At 42.8% G+C, this 16,563-nt stretch overlaps 1 protein-coding gene across 2 annotated transcripts in view; it reads right to left on the reverse strand.

Moving 5' to 3' along the window:
* aifm1 (apoptosis inducing factor mitochondrion associated 1) overlaps positions 1-16,563 on the reverse strand; it is a 66,950-nt gene that overhangs the window by 40,034 nt on the left and 10,353 nt on the right. For both annotated transcript variants that reach the window (XM_068047718.1, XM_068047717.1), the window contains exons 3-4: positions 8,721-8,826; positions 2,498-2,530 (exon numbers count right to left, since the gene is read on the reverse strand). In XM_068047718.1, coding sequence (XP_067903819.1) covers positions 2,498-2,530; positions 8,721-8,826 — 139 coding nt within the window. The remainder of the gene's footprint in view (positions 1-2,497; positions 2,531-8,720; positions 8,827-16,563) is intronic.

Here is a 16,563-nt window from a genome sequence, read left to right on the forward strand (position 1 = left end):
ACAACAATCCTCTAAATTAACTTGACACTCTTGCTTCTTTCATGACATTCAAATTACTTATTTGCTCTCAAACCTATACCAGACCAACCATCCAGAACTGTTGGCAGAAATTTGAATGCACCATAAACAATGGACCCACATGATTTGAAATCTCCTCCCTCCCACTAAATGCTGTCTTAGACTGACATCAAGACAGCTTCTCATTTAAGCAATGAAAGAGACCATTGTCTCCACTGACACCATCTTCTCCAAACAAAGATACCATGCACATCCTGCTATCTGCATTATACACAGCAACTACAAACACAAATGATTAATTTCCAATATCATTTTCCCTTCCCATAAACATTTTCCCAGCTGAAAGTGCTGAAATATTGATATCATGCAGAAAACAAATCAAAGTGCAAGAGTTCTGTTGGATTTGTTTTCAAGCTGCAAAGGCCATTGGACATTGGCTTCTCAAACACTATAGGTAGAATGTTATGCTCTCCCCACGGCAGGAAGAGCATAAAATCGGGGATCCTGCCACAATCCCACCTCTGCGAAACTTAGTCCGAGGCAGGAAGGCCTGTGAACGGCCTTCCCGCCCCTCTGCCAATTGAGGCCCTTAACTGGGTAATTAATCCCTAATTAAAGGGCCTCTTCCCACCGCAACCGCAATTACCTGTGCAGCGGGAGGTCCTGTCATCGCAAGGGAATATCTATGCAGGCTACTTCCCAGCTGCGGTAGGGGGTGGGGTCCCTCGTTCAAAGGCACTTAGTGCCTGAACGAGGGTCCCGGCATCAGGAAGGGGGAACCCACTGAGGAAGACCTCCTGCCCTTGCTACCGACCTTTCAAAAGGCATTTGATACAGTGCCACACAACAGACTTGTGAGAAAACTTGTAGCTCATGGAATAAAAGGGATGGTAGCAACATGGATACGAAATTGGCTGAGTGACAGGAAACAATGAGAAGTGGTTAATGGATATTTTTCAGGCTGGAGGAAGGTTTGTAGTGGAGTTCCCCAGAGATCAGTGTTGAGACCCTTGCTTTTCCTGATACATATGAATGACCGAGACCTTGGTGCACAGGGCACAATTTCAAGGTTTGCAGATGATACGAAACTTGGAAGCATTGTGAACTGTGAGGAGGATGGTGTAGAATTTCAAAAGGACATAGACAAGTTGGTGGAATGGACAGACAGGTGGCAGATGAAGTTCAATGCAGAGAAATGTGAAGTGATTCATTTTGGTAGGAAGAACATGGAGAGACAATATAAAATAAAGGGTACAATTCTAAAGAAGGTGGCAGGACAGGTTGAGAGCACGGTTAATAAAGCATACAGTATCCAGGTCTATATTAGTAGAGGCACAGAGTACAAGAACAAGGAAGTTATGTCGAACTTGTATAAGACACTAGTTCGGCCTCAATGGAGTATTGTGTCCAGTTCTGGGCACCGCACTTTAGGAAAAATGTGAGGGCAATGGAGAGACTACAGAAAAGATTCATGAGAATGGCTCCAGGGATGAGGAATTTCAGTTATGAAGACTGGAGAAGTTAGGCCTGTTTCCCTTGAAGAGAAGGCTGAGAGGTGATTTGAGAGAGGTATTCAAAACCATGAGGGGTCTGGATAGAGTAGATAGAAACTGATCGCACTCGTGAAAGGATTGAGAACCAGAGGGCACAGATTTAAAATATTTGATAAGAGAAGCAAAAATGACATGAGGAAATACTTTTTCACACAGCGAGTGGTTAAGGTCTGGAATATCCTGCCTGAGAACATGGTGGAGGCAGGTTCAATTGAAACATTCAAAAGTGAATCAGACAGTTATATGAAAAGGAAGTATGTGCAGGGTTAAGGGAAAGGCAGGGGAATGGAACTGAGGGAGTTGCTTTTTAGCAGAGCTGGTGCGGACATGATGGGCCGAATGGCCTCCTTCTGTGCTGTAACAATTCTGTGACCTCCCCGTGAGACCCCTCCCACCCTGACCTACCTTGAGACTGGTTCCAACGCTGCTCCTCAGTGTCTGGTTGAAACAGCTACAGCAGCAGCCACCGCCTCTGCGGTGGGGTTGCAGCTGCCAACGTCTGATTTGCTGGCAGCTCTGTAAGCCCTGGACTTCCGGTCGCAGGGTGCTTAATCGTACGGAAGGCCTGCCGTTGTCCAGTCAAGTGCCTGATTGGTACTAAATTCAGAGGACCTTCCGTACATGAGCCGGTGCAGGGATCTCAGCATCGGTTTCCTTCGACTTAGAGACCCCCGCCACCAGCACAAAGTTCCACCCCATATGTTCAGTGTCACATATATTCCTGCAAACATGGTGAATTGCATCACACTCAGGCTAAAAGCAAAGCTAGTGTTCTTGATCCACCTGTATATAAACCAGAAAGTAATTTGTCCTGAATTACAATTTTAAACAAAGATAAACATGAATTGCTCTGGATCTAAACAGTACTGTTGATGAAGCGGTGAACAATGCCACTGATTGGGAGAATAATGCAATTCAAGATTCACCTGCTTCTGCTGGTACCTCCTCTTCTTTTTCATCTACAAATTTAAAGGAAACCATGAATTATTATTTCTAACATTATAACACTCATGAATTAGACACTTATCAATATTGTGTCAGTTTTAAAGCCTTACTAGAATTTAATTAGTCATAATACATTTATTACTTTTGGATATTTACTTAGTATAATTAGACTGTCAAGTCTGTACATTTCAAATTTGTATATGGTTTGAACAAAACCAGCTTTTATAAAATGCTAGGAAGGAACTGCCACACAAGGAAAGGAGAATTAGAAGGCTTGTGTCCATTAGTTGTATTTTTCCCCTGCATTACAACAGTGATTACACTTCAAAAGTACTTCACTGGCTGTAAAGCACGAAGACATCCAGTAGCTGTGAAAAAGGCTATATAAATCAAAGTCTTTCTTTCTTTTATTTGTTCCAAGTACTTGTTGTGACAATGAACTAAGCAAGCTTCAAAATATTAGCATCTTCCAGCATCTAATAATTATATTTAATGAAAGGCAAACTTTCTCATAAATCACCCTAGAACTTCGGAATGGAAAGATTTTACTTTGTACAACGGAATTTAATGTGAATTCACCATGAAAAATCTAATAGTGAAAGAACTGAAAAACATAACTAATGATAAGAAATAATTAAATAATTACATTTTAATCCACAACTAAAACAAAATGATTATGGAATCGACAGAACTATTGATAGCTTCGTAAAATTCTGATGGCTGGGTCAATAAATGAACTGGCAAATGTTGTGCAGAATAATATTATTCAGGAAGGTTCCATGGCCTATATCAGTATGCATTGTAAGGGAAGACTGACTGGCCTATGGGGATCATGGCATACTTGGCATAAAACTTAGGCCCCTGAAACTTGAGAAAAGCTTGTCTGTGAGACACAGAAAAATCACATGAATAATCTGATCAAGAAGTAGACGAGGTCAGGGGGAAGATACAGGGAATCACATGAATAACCTAAATCAAGAGGTTGACGAGATGAATAATATGATCAAAGAAAGCTGAGATTAGGGAAGAGAGTAAGATGGGAAGATGACGCAATTAAAGAAACAGCTTGTCAAGTAAACCTCCTGTAACTGTAAAAATTGACTGCCCAAACATTGCACTAGTAGAATTCCCTACGATCATTCGTGAGAGTAGGACTTCTCCTTGCACGCTCATTTGAACAAGACATCCGACTCATGAGGCATTTTTGGGTACTTGGGCAAGCCCTCACCCCTTACATTTGGTGTAGTCAACAGGATACACATTGGAACCGCGACAGTGAGGAGACCAATCAAGAGTATCTTTTATTTTACCACCATTAGTTAGGAAAGGCCTACCTCACAGTCACGGGACTGGTACTTTAAGTGGGTATCAAAGAACCAACACCTGGAGACTCGAATGCCGAGCGATCAAAGTGCGTGCAGGGTTAGTAGGTCGCAAGTTGAAAGAACCGGGCAGAGAGCTGCGCTGAGAAAGCTGCAACACAGAGCCACGTAGAAGGTGATGCCGCGCAGGGGATTTAGAGGTATCCCGAAGGCCATTACCACGCAGGAGACTGCGCTGAGTGAGACCACAAAGCAGACATTCACAAGAGGTCGAAGCTGTGCAGAGGATTTAAAGAGCATCCCGCAGGTCAATCCCGCCCAGGGGATTTAAAGGGTATCGGTAGGTCAATACCGCTCGGGCAGACCACACTCTGAAAGAATGACCAATAGTGCAGAAGGCCTGGATTAGGGACTGGGTGGGGGTCCCTTACCAGGTTTATAGCAGATGAAGATGAAAATTTGATCAGTAAAATGAAAAAAGGTAGGTGGAAATCTTATGACGCCCCCCCCAGAAGCACAAAGAGCGTGTTGGAAGGGCCTAAAGAAAGGTCAGAAGGTCAAGGCAATTAGGATCAGAATCAATTCTAATATGGAACTCTGTTGGCGAATCCACAAACATTCCCAAAATCAGAAACAAATTAATAGAGTCCAGAAATAAGTCCGGAGATAGAAACAAGTTTCAGAAAACAACTGGTAGAAATTACATTAGAAGTACCACAGTAGTCTAGAATGCTGCTGAAAGGACAAAAAGGAAAACTTGTGTGTGTTTGCGTGTGTGTCTAAGTCTATGTTGGTGTTTCGTCTCTTTGTGTGTTTGGAAGTTGTTGAATGGTAGAGGTGAATGTATGTGAAGCATCTGTGAGTGAAGTTGTATTAAATTGGTTTAAGTTAAAAGAAACTAGAAGAAGTTACGATAAAGAGGAGGGTTTAAGTTATTAGAAAGCCTTGCTTTCTAACTTGTTTTGTTTGGTGGTAGTGAAATTTATAGGGTGGATCCGGGTTGTTCAGATTTCAGACAACCCTGTTGGTGAGGCAGAATAGTAGATGCAGGGGTCCACATGTAAAGACAGACAAATAAAAGCAGTCTGGCTGTTGGCTTATCAGGCGAAGTGTAAACAGCAGGAGGAAAAGTGTAGACAGTGAGAGTCAGAATTGAGTAAATAAAGGAAAGAGAAGAAAGATAGGTGCACAATAGTTGACAGGAGAAAGAGTCAATTACAAAAAGAAAAGGATAAATGAGGGGAGCAACGACCCAGACATATAGAAGAGACAGGTCGGTGGGCCAGGAAAGTGGAGTACCTGAAGGCATATTGTGTGGCTATATCAAGGGAAAGGGAAAAGAGGGAAGTGGATGAGAGATTGTTGAAACAGAGGTATAGCAAAGCTGAGCAGCAGTGAGAACATGTTAAGGCCACCTACCAGGTTTTACAGTCAGAGTGTGAGACCAGGATAGACCATGCATTAAGCTCAGAGATTTACTCAGCCCTACCAGGGGAAGGGAGAATGGCTCAAGGCACTTGGGATGAAAGGAAGACCTGAGTAACCAGGCCTCAGCTAGTTCAGAATACTTGTCAGAGGATGACCGTGAAAGGCTGCTGCATAACCTCTTTGAGTTTGTCTGCTTTGTGAGAGTTGATCTTTTTCCTTTAGTTTCTAATTGTAGTTGTAGCAAGACATTTGAAGAAAGGAGAATTGGGATGGTTGACTTAATTGCTTTATTTCTGTTTCCCTTCCTTTAAACGCACATGCTACTCTTTTCTATCTGTGGGCATGCGTGGATTTATTTATTTTGTTTGGGCGCATGATGTTGGTGTGCTTGAATTTGTGATTTTCAGTGCAATTTTAAAACTAAGACATACTGACAGAAACTACTGGCTACTAGGGATGAAGCTCCAGTTTGTTTTTTAGATATAAAGATAAGTCCGGAGTCGTTGTCGAAGTCTGGCGGAAACCCAGTTTTAACCTTTCAAACTTTTGCAGCAAGTTAAAGACGCAATCCAAATTTGGTTAAGTAGGGAACATCAGAACTTGGAAGTTATTCTAAAAGGATAGAGAAAAGTTGCCAAGAGTAGGGGATCAAGTGATGGTTAGGGTCCTACTTGCAAAATCAGGCTTAGCACCTCACTGGCAAGGACCTTACGAGGTCCCGATGACCAGCAACACTTGTATGTGTGGATGTGGAAGTGAAAGTGAAAGGCCAATGGAACCACTGGTCACAGATCAAGGAGTATGAAAACACAAATAATGACTAACTTGTAACAACCGGCATCCGCTATATTCTCTCTTTACAGGACCATGAAAACTTCAGTACTGCTGATATGTCTGGCAACCATGATCATAGAAGGAACCAAGTCAGTTGACTGGGGGACCCAACAAGGCCTGTTCTATAAGAACTCAAGCGATGCCAATTGTGATCGGGCGCGTGGAACGTTAAAATGTCACGGTTAACAAACTAGTATACCTAAGTAGCAGCTCTGGGCAGTTGGGAATGGGGAATAGCAGTGATTGAAGTTGCAAAGCGTGTCAATGAAGGTTCCCTTATACTTAAAGCAATCACGCATAAATCTAGCATCAGTATCATCCGCTGTAGTTCTAACTTTATAACCCCTATTATATCTGTACGCAGTTACTTGTTGGATTAAGTTCTACTCAAGCTATTTGTTATTAAATTGTCTAACCAATGTGAATGTTGACTGTAGGCTCCCATTTTGGATAATCTGTTCATTATTTGTATCCTGAACGAGAGAGGTTGTTAGACTCCATTAAGTGTACATGAGCACATTGGCTAGCTTCGTGGCTGAACTGCACAGCCAGATTCACTGAGTCAATTGGAACTCTTAGTTCAAAAAAAAAACTGAATTGCTATAATAATTGTGTAGAGCCAACCAGTATTTATTATTGAATTACAACTATTAACTTTAGTGAGCTTGCTGACTTCGAAATCATATTGAGCAAAGCAATGTTTAAATGGAATTTTAAACTAGATTTGAATTTAACCAACATGCTAGCAAAACACTAAAGAACCAGGGGATCCAAACCCTTCTCAGGGTAGAGAATACAGGGATCATGGGAGATGGCAATTAGCCAAAGTACTACCTCGTACCCAAATACACGACCCAGTGAGATTCCCTCCTTACGGGATCTCTTTTGCTGGGTGTAGGGAATAATGTTGTCTGTCCACATCCCATAGGGATAGAGATGAGTGCCCGCCATGAACCGACGCATGTGGCATACTGTGGAGAAGGGGAATAATGCTGGACCACCAGCGAGCCTCAAAACCAGTACAGTAACGTCTACTGCCCAGTGATCAACTCGAGTTTCTGCTTCCACTCCCGGGCCCCAACAACAATTGGACATTCAGCAATAACTCACATCCGGCCTCCCCGTAGGGAGTGGATGAACATAACCGATGATCGAACGGAGGACTTGTTGAGATAGCCGCTTCCCGAGGGGAAAGCGAATCTCTAAACTACCGGAACATCTACTGAAGGTGAGGGAAGAAGTACAGACAGCAATGAAGCAGTACCATCGAATCCAACAGGAGGTCAAACAACTGGGCGAGGATGTGGTAGCCGGACTGGAGGATGCATCGTGGTGGGAGACGGTTTGGGACTGGGGTATTAGGGTGGACGTTCAACCCCTGGCTTAGAATTGCTTCCCATGTACTGGTGGTGGTGCAGTTGCTAACTGCTATCGGTTGAATGTTGTACCCTGGCACCTAAATTGAGATGTTAGACATAATTTAGAAAATGCAACCATGCAAATCTAACTGCCTATCTGGCCAACAGTGATGAAGCAAGGAGCACTTAGTGTTAGTTGGCCATCTTGCTAGTAGCCAAGGGCCAAAAGGGGGGACTGAAGTGGTACCCCGGGAGCACTGCAGGCTTGACTAAAATTGCTGTAATTTATGTAGCGTAATACAAAGCATCAATTCCAGACTAAACCTGGTCACTAGGACACAGATGAGGTCGTAAGCGGATGCTAGGGAAGGATCCAAATCTCATCGAAACCGGTAGGATCCCAGGGTTATTAGATGGGCAGAGGATTCCAGGGTGATGGCTACGTTGGGCCAGAAGCTGGCCAAGAGCCAAAAGGGCGGTCTGTAGCCTATGGGAATCATGGGATACTTGGAATAAAACTTAGGCCCCTGAAACTGGAGAAAAGTTTGTCTGTGAGACACAGAACATCACATGAATAATCTCATCGAAAAGTAGACAAGGTCAGGGGGAAGATACAGGGAATCACATGAATAACCTAATCGAGAGGTTGATGAGATGAATAATATGTCCAAGGAAAGCTGAGATCAGGGAAGAGAGTAAGATGGGAAGATTATGTACTTAAAGAAACACCTTGTCAAGTAAACCTTCTGTAACTGTAAAAATTGACTGCTCAAACATTGTACTAGTAGAATTCCCTACGATCATTTGAGAGAGTAGGACTTCTCCTTGCATGATCAAAATATAGACCGCTTGTTTGAACAAGACATCCGACTCTCAAGATGTTTTTGGGTACCAGGGCAACCCTTCACCCCTTACAGCGTCAAGCTAATAATCTCAGTCAGAGTTATACCATGACACCACAATTGGGCTCAGCCAAGCCAGGCTAGCTTTGAGATGAGAAAAAAAACAAAATCAGACAGTTTAAAAAAAAAATCCTAATTGCAGTCTGGTGACTCTGGAGGAAAATGTGAGCAAAGGCATCAAGCAGAGTAAGATTTGGCTGCAATGCCCGACCCCAAAGTCAAATAGCCTGCTGGTGCACACTTTCAAGTTGAAAGTTTTTATGTGTGAATCTAGACAGTACCAAAGGGCTGCTGCCAACCATGAAAGGTACCACTGCAATAATTGCACCTTTATGGGAGTAGGAGAAAAAGCATACATACTCTTTGTTGACAATTCTTCAGCTCTCCTTTCTGCATTTGGTCTTGAAAGTATTTGTGCTACTCTTTTTTTGTACCTTTCTTTGTCTTCTTTTATTGTCCTGTATACCTGTCAAAAAGTGATAATATACAGTATGTTTAATCACAGCAGATCAACAATCCAAATGACAGATCAATAATTAAAATATAACCTTCATGCCTAATCTCTTATTTATTTTGCTGTCATTCGTTTAGCTTATACTTCAACTAGTAATGCAAACGGATTTCATTTCTATGCTGTTTTATAAATGTAAAACGTTTTAGCTCTCCTGGTGGCCCAGATGAAGGCAATGCCCAGTTAATACAAAGGCACAGAACAACAGATCCCAGAGCTGAGTTCCATATTTACTGATCTCAGTTGGTATATTAGAGCTGGCTTCAGTACCCTTGAACTCTGAAGGGGCAGGAGGAGAGAGGATAAGAAAGTCAGGTGAGAAAGAACTTAAATGGGTCATGATGCCCACCACGATACAACAGTCCATTGACACCCATTGTTTAGTCTAATGCGCAAATAATGATTGCACTGGAAAGGTAATGGAGGATGACCAATGTTTGCAGAAATGTGTACAAGCATTTCAGCGCTTTCAGGAAAAGAGAAAATTGTGAATAAATATTTCCGTTGTATAACTTCATTAAGCAAAATATAAGCAGCACTGCTTAGTTCAAGAATAACAGGTAAATTTTAGTTTGGCTTCTGTCCCCAAAATAAATTATTTTAGGCTGGAAAGTGGGGCTTCAGCTAACTAAAGGCAAGATATGGATGATCTGAGTGAGGCAAGAGCCATGGCTAGAGGTCTGAATGCAGATTAGCACAGAGATTTAAGTGCAGACTAGACCAATAAATGTAGCAATAAGATTAATGGGCATGTGGCTACCATCATGAATCTGATCAGAGAAAATTATGTTTCAATTAATAGGTCAATTAAATCACAGAAAATGGGCTTCAGTGACAGTCAATTAGTTTTGTTTATTTCACTTACTACATATTGTTCTAAATATATAGAATGTTCAAACAAGCATATTTGTCAAGTATATTTCTGGACTGATCTCACAATGTTACACTGTAATCAAATCTCATTTCAAAATAAGATCTGCTATGGGAAGTGTCAAAATAACTGAACTTAACCTGAGAAAAAGAACATTTCTTTAAGACACTTGACCCAAATGGAATATAACTGAGACTGCTAAAATAGGTTTTGCGTAGGAGAGCACAATAATTCACTACTGTGTGAGAAATTTTGTAAAAGCTCATTGAGCTACATGATTGAACAATAAATATAAAATTCCAGTACTTTAAAAAAAAAAATCACAAACATATTCCTGGGAAATGCAAACCTGCAAGCTTTTTTTTTTATTCCTTCATGGGATGTGGGCATTGCTGGCCAGGCCAGCATTTATTGCCCATCCCAAATTGCTCGAGAAGGCGGTGGTGAGCTGCCTTCTTGAACCGCTGCAGTCCGTGTGGGGTAGGTACACAAACAGTGGTTAGGAAGGGAGTTCCAGGATTTTGACCCAGCGACAGTGAAGGAATGGCAATGTAGTTCCAAGTCAGGATGGTGTGGGGCTTGGACGGGAACTTGCAGGTGGTGGTGTTCCCATTCCCTTGTCCTTCTAAGTGATAGAGGTCGCGGGTTTGGAAAGTGCTGTTGAAGGAGTCTTGGTGCATTGATGCAGTGCATCTTGTAGATGGTACACACTGCTGCTGCTGTGCTTCATTGATGGAGGGAGTGAATATTTGTGGATGGGGTGCCAATCAAGCGGGCTGCTGTGTCCTGGATGGTGTCAAGCTTCTTGAGTGTTGTTTGAGCTTCACCCATCCAAGCAAGTGGAGAGTATTCCATCACACTCCTGACTTGTGCCTTGTAAATGGTGGACAGGCTTTGGGGGGTTAAGAGTTGAGTTACTCGCCACAGGATTCCTAGCCTCTGATCTGCATGGCTACTCCAGTTCAGTTTCTGGTTAATGGCAACCCTAGGATATTGGTAGTGGGGGATTCAGCAATTACAATGCCAATGAATGTCAAGGGGAGATGGTTGAATTCTCTCTTATTGGAGATGGTCATTACCTGGCACTTGTGTGGTGCAAATGTTACTTGCTACTTATCAGCCCAAGCCTGGAAATTGTACAGGTATTGCTGCATTTCTACATGGACTGCTTCAGTATCTGAGGAGTCACGAATGGTGCTGAACATGGTGCAATCAGTGAACATCCTCACTTCTGACCTTATGATTGAAGGAAGGTTATTGATGAAGCAGCTGAAGATGGTTGGGCCTAGGACACTACCCTGAGGAACTCCTGCAGTGATGTCCTGGAGCTCAGAAGATTGACCTCCAACAATCACAACCATCTTCCTTTGCGCTAGATACGACTCCAACAAGCAGACAGTTTTCCCCAATTCCCATTGACTTCAGTTTTGCTAGGGCTCCTTGATGCCATACTCGGTCAAATGCTGCCTTGATGTCAAGGGCAGTTACTCTCACCTCACCTCTGGAGTTCAGTTATTTTGTCCAGGTTTGAACCAAGGCTGTATTGAGGTCAGGAGCTGACTGGCCCTGGCAGAACCCAAACTGAGCGTCACTGAGTAGGTTATTGCTAAGCAAGCGCTGCTTGATAGTACTGTTGGCTACACTTCCATTCCAAGGAAAAAAATACTGGAATATTATGAACTATTCAACAGCATAGAGCAAAAGCAACAAATCCAAAGGCAACACAGGTTTAGAAACCTATTTGAAGTAAGTTTATTGAGGCTGTAAGAGTTTTTGAATAAGGATATAAGGAGCGGTCATATCCACTGATCTCCATAAAGCATTTAATAAAAACTTCTATGAGACTAGCAACTAAAGTGAAAGGCTGAGGGGTACAAATTCTCAATTATGAGGTTGTGGAATAATGGACAATCAAAGCTAGTTAACAATACAATTTAATTCTGATAATTCCAAGTCTTTCTCTTTCGATTATGATAACATTATTTATCTTGGTTAATTAAAGTTGTGTTTATTTAGCCTAAATAAACTGAATGATCAAATAAACTTTCATTAAGAGCAGACTGAACTCGAACTTGAAATGAAAGCAAAATACTGCGGATGCTGGAAATCTGAAACAAAAACAAGAAATGCTGGATTCACTCAGCAGGTCTGGCAGCATCTGTGGAAAGAGAAGCAGAGTTAACGTTTCGGGTCAGTGACCCTTCTTCGGAACTGACAAATATTAGAAAAGTCACAGATTATAAACAAGTGAGGTGGGGGTTGGGCAAGAGATAACAAAGGAGAAGGTGCAGATTGGACCAGGCCACATAGCTGACCAAAAGGTCACGGAGCAAAGGCAAACAATATGTTAATGGTGTGTTGAAAGACAAAGCATTAGTACAGATTAGGTGTGAATATACTGAATATTGAACATCAGCAAGTGCAAACCTGAAGAAAAGCAACCTGAAAAAAAACAGTGGGTGAGCAAACTGAACAAACTGAGATGAACTGAAATAAATACAAAAAAAGATTGTAAAAAATGTAAAAAGGAATGCCAAAAAAAAAAAAGGAAGAAAAAATAACTAAAAATGACTGAAAATGAAAGTAAAGTGGGGGGCTGTCATGCTCTGAAATTATTGAACTCAATGTTCAGACCGGCAGGCTGTAGTGTGCCTAATCGGTAGATGAGATGCTGTTCCTCGAGCTTGCGTTGATGTTCACTGGAACACTGCAGCAATCCCAGGACAGAGATGTGAGCATGAGAGCAGGGGGGAGTGTTGAAATGGCAAGCAACCGGAAGCTCAGGGTCCTGCTTGCGGACTGAGCGGAGATGTTCCGCAAAGCGGTCACCCAGTCTGCGCTTGGTCTCCCCAATGTAGAGGAGACCACACTGTGAGCAGCGAATACAGTATACTACATTGAAAGAAGTACAAGTAAATCGCTGCTTCACCTGAAAGGAGTGTTTGGGGCCTGGGATAGTGAGGAGAGAGGAGGTAAAGGGGCAGGTATTACACCTCCTGCAATTGCAGGGGAAGGTGCCATGGGACGGGGACGAGGTGGTGGGGGTAATGGAGGAGTGGACCAGGGTGTCGCGGAGGGAACGATCCCTTCGGAATGCTGACAGGGGAAGGGAGGGGAAGATGCGACTGGTAGTGGCATCACGCTGGAGGTGGCGAAAATGGCGGAGGATGATCCTTTGGATATGGAGGCTGGTGGGATGAAAAGTGAGGACAAGGGGAACCCCGTCACGGTTCTGGGAGGGAGGGGAAGGGGTGAAGGTAGAGGTGCGGGGAATGGGTCGGACACGGTTCAGGGCCCTGTCAACCACGGTGGGGGGAAATCCTCGGTTGAGGAAAAAGGAGGTCATATCAGAAGCACCGTCATGGAAGGTAGCATCATCAGAGCAGATGCGTCGGAGACGGAGAAACAGGGAGAATGGAATGGAGTCCTTACAGGAGGTAGGGTGTGAAGAAGTGTAGTCGAGGTAGCTGTGGGAGTCAGTGGGCTTATAATGGATATTGGTATTTCTACCAATATCCATTATAAGCCCACTGACTCCCACAGCTACCTCGACTACACTTCTTCACACCCTACCTCCTGTAAGGACTCCATTCCATTCTCCCAGTTTCTCCATCTCATACGCATCTGCTCTGATGATGCTACCTTCCATGACGGTGCTTCTGATATGACCTCCTTTTTCCTCAACCGAGGATTTCCCCCCACCGTGGTTGACAGGGCCCTGAACCGTGTCCGACCCATTCCCCGCACCTCTACCTTCACCCCTTCCCCTCCCTCCCAGAACCGTGACGGGGTTCCCCTTGTCCTCACTTTTCATCCCACCAGCCTCCATATCCAAAGGATCATCCTCCGCCATTTTCGCCACCTCCAGCGTGATGCCACTACCAGTCGCATCTTCCCCTCCCTTCCCCTGTCAGCATTCCGAAGGGATCGTTCCCTCCGCGACACCCTGGTCCACTCCTCCATTACCCCCACCACCTCGTCCCCGTCCCAGGGCACCTTCCCTTGCAATCGCAGGAGGTGTAATACCTGCCCCTTTACCTCCTCTCTCCTCACTATCCCAGGCCCCAAACACTCCTTTCAGGTGAAGCAGCGATTTACTTGTACTTCTTTCAATGTAGTATACTGTATTCGCTGCTCACAGTGTGGTCTCCTCTACATTGGGGAGACCAAGCGCAGACTGGGTGACCGCTTTGCGGAACATCTCCGCTCAGTCCGCAAGCAGGACCCTGAGCTTCCGGTTGCTTGCCATTTCAACACTCCCCCCTGCTCTCATGCTCACATCTCTGTCCTGGGATTGCTGCAGTGTTCCAGTGAACATCAACGCAAGCTCGAGGAACAGCATCTCATCTACCGATTAGGCACACTACAGCCTGCCGGTCTGAACATTGAGTTCAATAATTTCAGAGCATGACAGCCCCCCACTTTACTTTCATTTTCAGTCATTTTTAGTTATTTTTTCTTCCTTTTTTTTTTTGGCATTCCTTTTTACATTTTTTACAATCTTTTTTTGTATTTATTTCAGTTCATCTCAGTTTGTTCAGTTTGCTCACCCACTGTTTTTTTTCAGGTTGCTTTTCTTCAGGTTTGCACTTGCTGATGTTCAATATTCAGTATATTCACACCTAATCTGTACTAATGCTTTGTCTTTCAACACACCATTAACATATTGTTTGCCTTTGCTCCGTGACCTTTTGGTCAGCTATGTGGCCTGGTCCAATCTGCACCTTCTCCTTTGTTATCTCTTGCCCAACCCCCACCTCACTTGTTTATAATCTGTGACTTTTCTAATATTTGTCAGTTCCGAAGAAGGGTCACTGACCCGAAACGTTAACTCTGCTTCTCTTTCCACAGATGCTGCCAGACCTGCTGAGTGAATCCAGCATTTCTTGTTTTTGTTTCTAATTTGAAATGGACAGATTGCACCTGTGGAGTCCTGTCTGATGTTTAGAATATTTCACGTCCTAATGAACAGCACTATAATTATAACATTCTAAATTAGACACAAAATAGGGCAAGAAAGCAGGATAATCTGAGCAGAATATTGTTTTTCAAAGAAGGGTCAAAGAACTTCTTACATAGAGGTCTTATTCAGCAGCTATGTAGCTGAATGGCTAATTGGATTAACATTGAAAGTGCATGGTAAATAATGAATATAATTAGGCAATGAAGGTTATATTAAATATGATACAAGATTTAGTCAAGATGGGTGAATCTCCTGAAAGCTTATTACATGACAGAAATCACCAAGACCAAAGTATATAAGTAGATCTATAAATACAAATTCAGAAAGCCAACATTCATACTTTTCATAGAATTGTTCAAAGAAACAATTATTGCAGCCAACAGTAAAAAAAAAACAGAAAAACTACAAAGAATTTAAAAGAAAGGTATTTAGATTCCCACTGCGTATTAAGGCGATATTAGAAATGCTAAAGAAACTAAACCTAAAGAAAAAAATAATACTTTCGGGAGAAATGATCCAAGCTTATAAAAATCATTAAGGCAATTAGTAGAATACATGAAGCTTTTTTTTTAAAAATGCCAATGAAGGGGTATGATCTTATGGTAAGGAAACATTGAGCTTCACCCAAGTAACTACTTCATAATGAAGTGTTTTATTAATAGACTAAATTGCTATGTAGCATAACAGATGGGAGCTTGGCTGAAAAATTAACACTAAAAAGGAATAGTGTTAATGAGTGGGAAAAAAATGACCTATAAAGGGTGGAAATATATATTCAAATGGCTGTTTTTTTCACATTTTTAATATTGAAATCATAACCTTATGCACTATGCAGCAATACACAACCGACAGTCATGCTGCACTTTCCCCATCCTGTTATTTGAAAAGTGATTAATGTTGCAACTTTGCTATTGCTGAGCTTGATATTTATATACCCATATAACAAAGTACATTCTCTTGTTCAAACTCAATTCCAGAAATTGGTCATGAATAGTCTTATAATTTGCAATTCAGTTCAACAGGATACTAAGAAAGAAAAGGCAGGCAGGAAGAAAGAAACTTGCAATCATATATTCATGGACTTGATCCATTCTACCCTCATTTCTTTTGGCCTTGCACCCCACAAGCACTATCAGGTGCTCGAACACCAAACTTCTACTCAACAACAACTTGCATTTATATAGCACCTTTAACACAGGAAAATGTTCCAAGATGCTTAATAAGAGTGCAATGTCAGAAATTGGCATCAAGCCAAAGAAGGAAATATTAGGAAGAGTGACAATAAACTTATTCCAAGGGATGTTTAAGGACAGCATTAAAAGGAAAACAAAGCAGAGAGGATTAAGGGGGTGGGGATGGAATTCCTGAAATTAGGGCCTAGACAGCTGAAGACACGGCCAACGATGGTGGGGCGAGAGAAGTGGGTGAGGTACAAGAGGCCAGGGTTGGAGGAACAGAGTTCTTGGAGGCTTGTAGTGCTGGGAGTACTTTAAAAAAAAGGGTGGGTCAAGGTCATGAGGTCTGGCAGGGGGAGGGGGGGCAGAGCAGAATTCAATGCATTGGTGGACTGGGAGCCACTGTAAGCCAGTGAGTACAGGGGCGATGGGTGAATGGGACTTGGTGCAGGTTGGGATATAGACAGCAAAGTTTTAGATGATCTCAGGTTTATGGAAGATGGGAGGCAGGCCAGCGACACACTGGAACAGTCAAGTCTGGAGATGATAAAAATATAGATGAGAGTTTCAGCAGCAGATGTGCTCACGTGGGGTGGAGATGGGCAATGTTACAGAGGTGGAAATAGGTGATATTTGTGAAGGAGAGGATATGGGGCTCAGATGGGAATTAAATAGGACAGCAA

Source organism: Heterodontus francisci, chromosome 15 (assembly GCF_036365525.1).
Source record: "Heterodontus francisci isolate sHetFra1 chromosome 15, sHetFra1.hap1, whole genome shotgun sequence".
Classification (NCBI taxonomy): domain Eukaryota; kingdom Metazoa; phylum Chordata; class Chondrichthyes; order Heterodontiformes; family Heterodontidae; genus Heterodontus; species Heterodontus francisci.